At 50.7% G+C, this 12,725-nt stretch overlaps 1 protein-coding gene across 8 annotated transcripts in view; it reads left to right on the top strand.

Moving 5' to 3' along the window:
- Positions 1-12,725, top strand: part of GRIK4 (glutamate ionotropic receptor kainate type subunit 4) — a 410,580-nt gene that overhangs the window by 259,796 nt on the left and 138,059 nt on the right. For all 8 annotated transcript variants that reach the window (XM_059415278.1, XM_059415269.1, XM_059415287.1 and 5 more), the window contains 2 exons: positions 5,096-5,274; positions 9,475-9,528. In XM_059415278.1, the coding sequence (XP_059271261.1) occupies positions 5,096-5,274; positions 9,475-9,528 (233 nt within the window). The remainder of the gene's footprint in view (positions 1-5,095; positions 5,275-9,474; positions 9,529-12,725) is intronic.

The raw sequence follows: 12,725 nt of genomic DNA, 5'->3' as shown, positions 1-12,725 counted from the left end.
GGTACAAGGGTCCTTTGTGTCCCCCATAGACCCATCACTTAGGTATTTGTGTCCTAGTCCTGCGGCCCTGTCCAGCCCCGGCTGTGCCTTTCACGGCTTCTCCCGCCTCCTCCCACCCCGCCTGGCCCCTGCCTTCTAGTCAGCCTCCCTCCTGCTTCCCAGAAGAGCCGGCCTGCTGAGGCTCTCATCCGTCCATCCCGTTGGATCCTGAGTGAGGCTAATAGGTTCCCCAGGTCCCTCTCAGCCTTGGACTTGGCAGGCAGACCTGCTGCTGGGCCCCGGGGCCACCCAGGAGAGGAGGGCTGGGGCAGTGGCAGAGAGGAAGCCGGGAAAAGAGCAGCTTTTAACCCCTCTGGTGGCAGCTGCCTTTAGGAAATCCCTTAGTTCCATTAAACAGATAGAGGTGAGGAGAATGACGTTTGGAAAATTCTACACCGCACGCAGAAACTCCTGATGTTCTTAATATCGCTAAACCACACTTCCCCTTCTGCAAATTCCTTGCACTGCCTAGCATGAGAAAGGATCCCTTTCTGATTCATAGAACTAGAGAATCTCTGGGCTAGAAAAAACAGCAGTGTTCTTCTAGTCCAACTTTCCATCCACTGGTGTAATTCACTGACAGTCGGCAAGAGGGGCTTTAGTCTTTCCTTAACTACCTCCAGTGACAGGGAGCTCACTACCACTGCATCTTGAGATAGCTTGAACAGAGCTAAGTCTGTCTCCCTGTGACCTCCCTCCACTCTTTATTCTGATGTGTCGTCCTTGAGGCTGCCAGGAGCAAGTCTGTCTCATGATGGTCCTTCACACTCTTCCTCAAGCCAGGGACCCCCTTCCTTCAGCTGCTCCTCAAGGCACGTGGTGTCCTTTCCCCACTTGGCACTGATGCTCCCCTGCTCTGTGGGGCTGTGGGGTCCCGCTTGTCCCCCCACAGCCTCAGTGTCTAGTTCAGCCCCCCAGCCAGCGCCATGCACCCTGCCTCACACCGGGCATGTGCGGAAGAGTCTGAAATGGGAATTCGTATGGAACACCGTGAAATGCTTCGTGTTTACGTATTTCCTATAATATACATATACACATACATATATGCTACCAAGTGTTTTGCATGGTTTATAATGAAGGACCATATTTTGTGGATTGGATAATAAACCCGGGAAGAGGAGGAGATGAGTGAAGGACAGTTAGGATGGAAAGGGTGGGGGAGGGGGTGAACGGAAACCGGATTTGTGAAGCATCTTCTAGGAAGGAAACCAACACTGTCCTGCTTGCCTGCCCTCCTTGTACTAACCATGCAAGGTAGTAGTTGTCCTTACTTTACAGATAAGGTCACTGAGGGACAGAGGGAGTCGCCGCCACTGGCCAGTCCCAGCAGTGCTAGAGCTGGGACCCCCCCAGGGGCTCCCCTGCCACCCTGTGCTCTGTTTGCTGCTCCAGGTGCAGTCCAGGCTGGGAAGGCAGTGACTGATAGGAGATCCTGAGTGGGATACAGACTCTCCGCACTACCCCACCCCGCCGACCCGCTGCCCTTCCCCCCCGCCCCCCCCCCCCCCCGCCGCCTCTCAGCACACATGACAAAGTGTGCTGGGTAAGATGGGGATGCTGGTTCCTTATTTAAAGGGCAGCAGAGTGCCCCACAGGACAGTCCAATGGGGTACACTGGGCACTGATCGGAGCAGGGGCGCCAATTTATCTGACATCTTGGGAGGCTCTTCCCTGGGAGTGCAGGGCACCTGACAATTTTAAAGAGATGAACAGTCCTGGCTGGGCATCTCCATGCGAGGCCTAATCCTGCCATCTTCCAAGCTTCCCTGTCTTGTCCCATGAGTTTCACTGCCCCTTTGAAGGATCCCATGGGATTTGGCCTCTTTCCCAGGCAGGCTCTAGCGAGTCTCCCTGCTTTGTTCCAGGGTCCGTGGCACTGTCCTCGGCCACCACTCGCCTTGCCCCTCCAGCTCCGGTGCTCCCTCCTCCCTAGCACGCCCAGGCAGATCTTTTCTTGAGCCAAAGAGAAAGCCAGCTGTCCAGGAACACTGGCTCCTGTGGCCTCCCCTGACCTTCTCCCCTGACCTTTGTGCAAGTCGGATTTTGCTTTTCACATCGCCTCTGAGGAAGACGTGAATATTCTCTCCATTTTACATATAGACCTAAAAAAGGCAGTCCCCAGAAAACGGGATGATTTAAGGCATCAAACAAAATATGGGTTTGACTTGAGCTTCGTGGTGGACTTACTTGCAAGTCCCTGCCCTCTAAGCTTCCAGAGTCTGTATCTGACCCACCCCTCTCTGCTGATGTCTTGGCGGTCCAGGGCCTGGCCCTCAGGACATGTGCAGTGTTGGTTGAACAGATTTGCACTGTGGTCCCTTTTTGTTCTGCGGGCTGTTGTGGCGATGAGTAAAATACAGGAGAAGGAAGGCTGAAACCATACATTCTAGTTCCCAGCATGCTTCTGCATCTCCGTGAGTTATACCCATTTTACAGATGAACAATGGAGGCTCCAAGAGGTTATATGACTTCTCAAGATCACAGCTGGGGAGGGCTGACTCTGGGCTTGAATCCAGATCTTCTGTAAATCAGTTGCAGGAAGTGCCCGGCAGCATCAGGGCCCCTTCTGATAAGGGTGAGAGCCTGCAGGGCCACAGAGAGCGGGACAGATTACAAGTCTCCTTTGACACCCTGTGGGGGAAGGAAGGGAAAGGCCAAACAGCTAGGATGCCTTTTGAATGACAGCCCCTCCCAGGGTTTTCCCCTCCGGGCTGCAGCCGCCAGCTCCCCAGACCACCTTGGTGGGACCCAGGACTAGAGGATGGGGGCTGGCGTGACCTTCCCAGAGCTCCTGTCTTTACCCTGCCAGGTCCCTGGGTTACACCCTGCTACCTTGTCCTTGTTAGAAAACACAGTCACCGTGGGTTTTCCTCCCCATGTCCAGAGATGCATACCCTCAGGCCGCTCCTAGGTTCTGTGCCTGTGGCCCCTGCTGCTTGTGTCCTGGGAGGCCTCTGGCCATATAGGAAGATGTGAAAGTAGAGATGAGAAAGTAGAGATGAGAGAAAGATCTCTCATCACAGAGATGAGAAAGTAGGAACCCTTGTCCCTGGTCCCAGCTACTTTCCTGCGTGAAGAGGATCTCTACAGATCAAGGGAGGCGGCTGCGATGCCCTTCAGAGGCCTCTCTCTCACCATTTCATCCTCAATGATGTAGGAAAGACATTAGGGTTCAAAGCCAACAGCCAAGAAAGAATTCTTGAGAGTCTTTGGTGCAAAAAGCTAGTTTTATTAAAGCACAGGGACAGGACCTGTGGGCAGAAAGAGGCTCCTTTGGGGTCATGAGGAGTGGACCATTATATATTTTCAAGTTAGGAGGAAGTTAGGGATATAGCCTAAGTCTCTAAGGAATTTGGAAGTTTCCAGGACCTTGAGGGGGCTAGCTATGGTTGGGAAAAGGTCAGTTATTACCATCTTATAAAACCTTAGTCATGAGACCATTCAGATGTAGATCGGCAGGCCATATGCTTTGGGGGGTGTTTGCCAACATATATTTTGGGGGTTTAGAGGTAAAGGAAATTTCTAAAGGAATTCTTAATGTGTTGAAGTAGACGTACGGGCTCCTGGGAGTTGGGAGGAGACAGTCGGGCTGGGATTGCTCTTTTCCCTCAGCAAACTGTCAACATGGAGAGACAGTTGCGTCCCCAGAGGAATGCCACTCTGCCTGTTTCAAGGACTTGTCTGTGGGCTCTAGGAAGGAAGGAGATTTAATAATTTCTCTTCTGCCTTTGTTTCCCACATCACTCAAGGGTCAGGAGGGTGAGGAACCTGTGCAGGGAGGAGTCTGGGGTCATTTGGAAGACATCCCCACCATGACTGTGCTGTAGCTGGGGCAGGAGCGGGAGCGCCGGGGCCTTGGCTCAGAAAGCCAACCCTTCCCTTGCCATCCAGTGTGCGGAGCTACTCATCTCGTACCTCCTGTTCCCCTGTGTGGGATTAAAATGCGTTGTAGGATTGTTGTAAGGACTTGAGGACAAGCCATGTGGAAGGTTTAGCTCATTATCTGGAACACCGTAAAGAATCAATAAACCCTACTCTTGTCGTTGCTTTTGGGAGCAAATGCCTGTACTTTTCTTTCCACTGGAGTTGAGACCATCTCTAACCAAGAGACCCTTCCCACCCCCAACCCCACCCCTCCCCGCCACTCCCACCCTCTTCCTGGCCTGCCTCTTCAGAGGCAAAGCTGAATTAAGACCCTTGTGTCTCAGTGACATCATTCTGGAGACCCTCCTCCCACCCCTGCTCCTAGACAGCAGTTAGCTGAGGTGGGGGCGGGGAGGGGATCCCGTATTTTCCTTTTGTTCCCAGCCTGCGTTCTTGCCATTGGAGCGCAGTTCAAAGCCTGTGCTCTTATAATCTTAATAATACCTTGTCTTAATGCAACCACTATGCTCTGAGGAGTTCAAAGGGTTTTGGTGAGACCTGTTTCCTGGACCTTGTGATCTTGAGGGAACTGCTCCCCCACATCCCTGAGGAAAACAAAGGCCCCGCTTTCCTAGAGTTAGATGGGACCTTTGTGGGCCTTTGCGATGGGCGAGGCCCGGGCTTAAGCAATTCACAGATTCCTTCATTTCATCCTCAGCGACATCCTGGGAGCTGGTGGCTTATTCTCGTTTCTCAGAGGAGGAAACTGAGGCCAAGGGCCGTGGCCATGTGAGAAGGTCACTTGGTGTGTGAGCAGCCAAGTTAGGGGGAAAAACCAGGCCTCCTGGTCTCTGAACCCAGGTCTTGGCCGCTGGGCAGTGCTGTGTGGGAGGAGTGGGAATCCTCTCATTCCTGTCAAGGGACCTCAATCTCTGTTTAAAAGAACATTCCTGATGGAGATGGAGGAGGCGCGGGGGCTTAGGAACATTCTTTTGACTGAAGCTGGGAATACAGAAGCCCACAGAGGTTGAGAAGCTTGCTCAGGTAAAGGGGCTGCTGCTTTGCACCAGCAGTGGGGGCCAGACCCATGGCCCAGCCTCTGGCCCAGGGCCTCGCTCATCCTGCCTGTGTCCCGGTGTCTCCCAGGGAAGTACCGGGGACCCTCAGCGCCTTCATCCTCTTTCCCCTCCAGGCCTTTTAAACCTGGAGAAGCTGCTCCGGCAATTCCTAATCTCCAAGGACACCCTTTCAGTCCGGATGCTGGATGACACCCGGGACCCCACCCCGCTCCTCAAGGAGATCCGGGACGACAAGACCGCCACCATCATCATCCACGCCAACGCCTCCATGTCCCACACCATCCTCCTGAAGGTGGGAGCCAGGCCCGGCAGGCGCGGTAGGCGCGGAACCTCCTTGTCCCTCCCCCCTCCCCCTCCCCTTGAGCCGGCACACCGCTCCCTCCTTGCCTCAGGTGTCGCCCAAAAGGAAAGGCCAGATGGGGCTGATGTTGGAGAAGCATCACCTCCCGGTGCAGCCACACAGCCCCCAGCCAGAACCCTCTCTACCAGGGTCTGTGGGGTCTCAGGAGGGACCACGGCCCTTGGGGGCCAAGGCTCTGTGCCAAGGAATATAGAAGTATTTCCAGGTGTGGACAGCCAGGGCAGTCCGACCAGCGTGTACAGCAGAGCGTCAGCCCTCTGGGTCCTCCCTGCACAGCGTACTGGTTTCCCAAGCGCTGCCGTGGGGCTTCCCAGCCTAATCCTCTCAGTGCCTAAATGGGGCTCGTACCCCATCTTCCCTGGACAGGCGAAGAAACTGGGACTCTGGGCGATGAATGGCGAGGAGCAGAGCTGGGCGCGTACCTGCTGTCTCTGATAGCCGGTCACCAGCTTCCTCTACCGCAAATACAGGGGCAGGGTGGCAGGCCCCAGATTGGAAAGTCAGGGGTGGCGGGGCAGGGGGTAGGAGGAGTCCATGCTGGAGAAACAGCGTGGGACCAGCTGGGCAGCCTCGGCGTCCTCAGGCACCGGCTCCCGGCCTGGTGGCTGGGCTCTGCCTGCAATTCCAGATAGAGGGACCCTGCTTGCAGGCCGCTCCGTAGCTCCTCCAGCCCCTCCAGGCACACTGGCTTCTTCTAATGCCGTCCTAATTGCACATTAAACGCAACCTGCTATCTTCCACTGGGGGAGCAAGGCTTCTCCTTAACCTCTGCCAAGCTGTGGGGAGCCGGGCAGACACTCAGATGATTGTCTCTTCCTCCCCCCTCTTCCCCCCACACCGCCCCTCCCCAGCTAGTTTTTGTCTCGGAGTTAATAAGAGATTTGAATGAGTTCTCTGAGTACCTAGGGCTGTCCCTTCAGCCCGTTGCTATAGTAATTCTCCGCAGCTCCAAACCCACATCTGTCCGGGTGCATGTACGCAACTCAACACACACACTCAAATGGAAATTTTCTTTTTTTCTCTTGTTTTGTGTCTGGGCCTCTGATGGATGAAGTCATCAAGAGTGGAAGGGATCCTCTAAGTTTCAGGACCTCAAAGAGGTCAACTCCCCAGGGATGATGAGGGACAGAGAGGGAGATAATGGTCCTCCGTCGTCATGTCCCCCTCCCCCCGACCCCATCTCACTCCCCTTGCAGAGGCCAGACAGAATGCGCGGTGCCCCCTGTAGGAGCCAGAGCCTTCCTGAGCTGCCCCCATGTGGAAGCATTTTGGGGACAGCCTTTATAATAATAATGTTAACCTCAGGACTAGTTCATGGCTCCCAGCTTATGTGGTTGGGCTCTTTTTGAAAAAATAATACGCCTATTGTTGAAATTTTGGAAAGCACAGAAAAGTACATAGAAGAAAATAAGAATTGTTATAGCTTTTCCCTTCTTTCTTATAAGCCTCTACTTTGGGATAGGATAGGATAGGATCTTACAGGTATACATGGAAAAGAAAGACATTCCATCACCCAGAGACAGCCACTGTGAAATGTTGATGTCTCTCCTTTCTGCCTTTATAGACACATTTGTTTCTTTTCAAAATTATTATCACCCTGCACATACTCTTCTGTAACCTGCTTTTTTTCCCCACTTAATTATATGCCCTGCATTTTGCTTATGTCATTACATATTTGTCTACAAATACTTTAATGGCAACATCATTTCTTATCATACGGATATGCCGTAATTTATTTAACCATCCCTTTATTGTTGGAGATACAGGTTGTTTTCAATCTTTCGCTATAATAAACAATACAGGATGCGCATCTTTATACATAAATCTTTATGCACATTCATGAATATTTTTGTAGCATAAATTTCCAGAAGTGAAATTACTCAGTTAAAGAGATGCATGCTTTTAAGGATTTTGATATGATTTGCCAGATTGCCTTTTCAAAAGGCCATAACAATTTATACTCCCACCAGCAGCGTATAGGTATCTTATGGTACCCTTGCCAATACTGGGTATTTTCATTAACAACACTTTTTATGGGTTTTAATGGCTGAGTTTTTGAAGAAAACTCCCCCTGTCATGATAATTAATAGCAATTGTTTCTGCTGGGTGGACAGTAGCAGGCTTTCCTGAGACCACCTATTGGCCTTGGCCTTTGTGACCTTCACACCAAGCCCATCACTGACCAGTGAGACTTTCGAAGCCGGCTCCCTTTGTTCGCATCTGACGTCCTGGTGCCCCCAGCATGCAGGCCCCACATCAGGCCCCGGAACTCAGTCCTTGCCTGGTTAACAGCACAGCCTTGGGAGTCCCCCAGGGAGGCTGGACTCAGTGTGGGAAGCTGTGTGAGCAGAGAGCGCACGGAGCTTCTGGGAGACTCACTGCGCCCACGTGAGCCTGGCCGCAGAGCTTGGCAGCGCTCTGCTGTCTCTTGATTTCAGAAGGATTTGCAGAGTAATCCCCTACTTTATTGAGCAGCTGTTCCGGCAACAAACTGTGTGTTTACCCAGAACTCAGGTCTTAAAAAAACCAAGGATCTCTTGTCTTTTATCTTTGGGCAGCAGGTTTCGCAAATGGGTTCTAAGCATCTGACGGTACCCCCTCCCCACCCCAGGCCCCAGCCCCTCTCTGTCGCCAGGTTAAGTGGGGTTCCCACCTATCCAGGCAGTGGTGACAGGCACTGGCACTTTTCTATGGACAGAGTTGAGTGTGAGGGGATGGGAGGGGCTGGCCAGCAGGCCGTACCGGCCTCTTGGAAGTGGAGGGGGAAATGTAGTTTTGGAGGAAGAAGAGAGGCCTCGAGTCCCCTGTGACCCTCGCATCCTCTTGCCCCAGGCCTAGAGCCCTACTGTACCTCAGTTTTTGTCAGAGCGGTGGCAATAGAAGGACCCAGACTGCCCTTTAAGGAACCTGTGAGGGCTCCTGTGAGAAGGCTCACAAAGTTACTGGAGCTCCTTGGGAGGTAAACACTTTGTAAAAGGAAAATGTAATCATCCCTGGCCTTGTTTTCCCCTCATGCACCTCAGCGGGCAGGACAAAAGTGGCTTCCCAGTGGCCCTGGGGCTGCAGCATACATGATGAAAATCTGCCTGTCAGAAGGCATGAGGGTCCCCGGGAGAGCTGAGCTCATTATTTACCTGATCTACTTGTCGGTGTCTGTAGCACTTGTCACACTCAAAGTCGGGCACACTGACAGGGGAGGTTGGTGAGGGGTGTCTGTGAGGGCTGCAAAGATCAGACAAAAGGGAGGCTGTTCTGATGTCGCGGCCTCCCAACTGCGGCACGATGACACGCGGGTGTGCTGTGATCAAGGGTGAGGCATGTCACCGGCAGCTTGTTCCTTACTACTAATAAAGGACCAAAGTTTGCAAATGATTCGCTTGTTTCCTACATTACTGCAGATTCAAAGACTCTGATGAGTCTTGCTCGCTTGCCTTTGACAAGGGTTGAATTAATTTGGGAATTGCCTGTAACCCGCAGACTCTCCTGTCTCTGCCTCAGCCCCTAACAGAGCTGTCGGGACTTCCATCAACACCACGGTCCTCCGGGGAGAGGACAGTTAGGTTAAAAGGACTGAAATTAGGCGGCCTGGCTTTAATTTCATCTTTCCCCACTTAGGAGACATGTGGTCTTTGCAAGTTACAAAGCCTTTTGGTGTTTTGAGATTCTTCCACAGTCAGATGAGAGGTGGAAGAGTGATAGGCCTACCTCATCGACTTAGCCCAAGTGAGATGCTCTCTAGCGCCTCGCCCATGCTAAACAGTGGGTACATGGTAGCCACTGTTACTGCTAATAGTTTGGCAGATAATTATTTTTGTCTGTTTTATTATTTGCTTCATTTCCCTGAAAGTCATTTTGGTTTCCATAATATCTGGTTGTATCCATGGGAATGTGTTAGGCATGAGAATATCACCTTCTACGAGTGTCACTGCAGGGGTGGAAAGCTGGGGTGGTGGTGGAGATACCTGACTTTAGAGGCCAGTGTTTCTGTTCTTCATCCTCCCAAAGTCAAGGGCAGCTTAAGAACCAAAGGGTGGTGGGTCAGACAAATGGTGGACGCTTGGAACCCTCACTGCTCACTCACTCCCAGTGAGTTTTTGTTTTCTGTCTAATCTCTATGTCTTCCCTTTGCAGGCAGCTGAACTAGGGATGGTGTCGGCCTATTACACATACATCTTCACTAATCTGGTAAGACATTTTCACAGCTCACCTCCTTGCCATAGAGTATCAATAACTAGGATCAGTGGGGTATGATGGAATGAAGCTTGGGACATGGAGGGAATCAGAGCAGAGGAGCAGAAGTCAACCAGAGAGGCAGGATATTCTAGAAACGTGGAAGTCCAGGAGCACCTGGGCTTCCCATCTGAACAACTCTTGGCCTTGGGAGGACGGGAATTTGGGGAACTAATGCCTCCATCCACACGCCGCCGGCTACCTTGCACTGATTGGGGTAAGAGCACAGATGTCGTAGAGTTGCTGTCATTTTGAAATGGCATAGTTTAATCTCCATGGAAGCATTTTGAAGCTGTAACATACTAAGAAATGGGCATGGTCATTGTGAAGGATACACACTCAGAGAATAGAGGGAACCTTGGGGAACTGGTTTAAAAAAAAAAATGTTATGACTTTTTACTTGAAATGATTGTAGATTCACAGGAGTTGCGAAGATAGTAGAGCGTGGTGCCTTCAACCGCATTTCCTCCAGTAGTTACATCTTACGTAATGGTCATAGGGAATCAAAACCAGAATATCCAAACCTCAGATCTGTCCATCCTGTGTAGATGTGTGTCAATCCCGTTGGAACCAGGACAACACCATCTCGTCACCACAGAGATCTCCCTTGTGCCACCATTTTATGGTCTCACCCGTGGCCCTTCCCCCCACTATCCTGAATCCTTAACCACCACTCATCCATTCTCCATTTTGACACTTTTTTCCTTTCTAGAATGTTATATAAATGGAAGCATGCAGTATCTGACCTTTGTTACACAGTGTAATGCCCTTGAGACCACCTGAGTTGTTGCCTGAATCAGTAGTTTGTTCCTTTTTGTGGCTGAGTCATTATTTCTTGGTATAGGTATACCACAGTTTGCTTAACCATCCATCTTTTAAGAGACATTTTGGTTGTTTCCTGTGTTTGGCTGTTAGAAACAATCCTTTGGAGAAGGGTTTATTTTATAAATGCATGAGATGTCAAGATTACTTAAAGCAGTGGCCCCTCCATGGTGACATGCTTCTGAGCACCTCTTAACTAACAGGAATGGGACCAGGCATTAGGGATTAAAATGGGAATAAGGAACAAAACCTGCCTTGGAAAAATTAAAAATACTTGTTGTAGTGCAAAGTGGCAAATTCTACTAGACGTGTGTACAGAATGTTCCAGATCCTGGAGCAGTCAGGAAAGGCTTTACCAAAGAAGGGACCTTTAGGTTATGCCCTCATTGTGGGGGGTGGTGTTTCCTAAATAAAGAAGGGAAGAGCATTCTGGGTTAAGAATATCCACATGGTGGTTTGAAAGGACATGGGCTGTCCAGGAAACAGGGAGTCATTTCAGACGTAAGGGCCACTCCCAGGATGGGCCTATGCCAATTAATGACCATTCGCTTATCTATTGACACTCCACCCTTGCAAGTTACCTCTGTAGAGGACTTAAGGCAGATATCCATTAGTTTTAAGATCCTTGCTAAGTTAGGAAGCAGAATACAACCTCTTGACTCTTAAATCTTAGAATGAGAAATGTTCTTGAGAAATTATGACTTTCTGGGGTCAGCATGTGTGATAGGGCGACCGAGGAGATGGTGCAGTGTCCCTCCCTGTCCCTCCCTGCATGGAGGGACCAGGTCTTCTGGAATGGCCTGCCCGGGCGAGGACAGTCCTGTCCAAAGAGATGGGCTGGGGCCCTCTGATCCTTGTTCATTTCCAGCTGTAGGTTTTTATGAATGGCTCTTTCTTTCTTTCTTTTTTTTTAAAAAAGATTTTATTTATTTATACGACAAAGATCACAAGTAGGCAGAGAGGGGGGGAGGGAAGCAGGCTCCCCACTGAGCAGAGAGCCCGATGCCAGTGCCAATGCCGATGCCTGGCTCGATCCCAGGATCCTGGGATCATGACCTGGGATCCTGGAAGGCAAAGGCTTTAACCCACTGAGCCACCCAGGCACCCAGAACGGCCCTTTCTTGGGGTTGCTGTGGAATGGTTCACCCTGAAGCATGCTGAGGCCTCTGTTCTGAGTGAAGCCATCTTAGAGGAATGGAGTGTAGCTTCTTTTCTGGTGTAGGGACTCCCCCTGATGAAGTCTTAGAATATAAGGGAAGTTCATGGGCGTCCAGAGCCGACGACCAAGAAAGAATTCTTGAGACATCTTTGGTGCAAAATGGTGGTTTATTAAAGCATGGGGACAGGACCCGTGGGCAGAAAGAGCTGCTGCCCAGGGGTTGTGGGTGGCAGGATACCTATGATGGTGTTGGGGGAGGTTAGGAAAAAGGGAGGTTTCACTCCAACTTTCATATGCTAAAGAAGACCTACAGGATACCAGATACCAGAGGCCTTGCCATTGTCAAGGTCCTTTTCCCCTTCTTAGCAAGGTGTTTTTTGTTTGTTTGTTTGTTTGTTTTTAAGATTTTATTTATTTATTTGACAGAGATCACAAGTAGGCATAGAGGCAGGGAGAGAGAGAGGAGGAAGCAGGCTTCCTGCGGAGCAGAGAGTCTGATGAGGAGCTCAATACCAGGACCCCAGGATCACAACCTAAGTCAGAGGCAGAGGCTTTAACCCTCTGAGCCACCCAGGTGCCCCCTTAACAAGGTATTAACATTAAGATATTTGGGAGGTTCCTAAAGAAAAGTCACATTTTTCCCACCCAGGAGTGGGGGTGGGGGAAGGTTGCAGGGTGTTGGTTTCTGCTTTATCCTCAGCAAGCCTTCTGTTCCCTCATCGCCCCCACAACAGGCTTGCCAGAGAGCCATTCAGCATTCCCTCCTTCTCAAGGCCACCACCGCCACAAATCTACCAGCTCCGTTGCTGGAATTTTTACTTGAATTCTAGCATACATACACAGATCATTTGTGCGCAGCCCAGGGAACGTTTTCCAAGGGAGCACACCTGTGTAAGCAGTACCCAGATCCCAAAATAGAACCCAAGCAGCACCCCAGAAGTCCCCCTCCCGCCTCCTCCCCGCTGCTACCCTGCAAAATGGAAAACAGAAGGAATTTCTTTGTTTGCTTATTTATTTATTTATTTATTTATTTATTTATTTATTTATTTTTCTATCCTTTGCTGCTGCTGCTGTAAATCAGAGCATTAACATGTAAAAAGGGAGAAAAGTATTCGATGAGTCCCAGAGCACCTCAGGAGCATTTGCTTAAAGTAAGGAGATGTCTGGGGAA

This window comes from Mustela nigripes, chromosome 1 (genome assembly GCF_022355385.1).
Source record: "Mustela nigripes isolate SB6536 chromosome 1, MUSNIG.SB6536, whole genome shotgun sequence".
Lineage (NCBI taxonomy): Eukaryota > Metazoa > Chordata > Mammalia > Carnivora > Mustelidae > Mustela > Mustela nigripes.
Note: the sequence above shows the minus strand (reverse complement) of the source record. Positions and strands in the feature narration are given on the sequence as shown.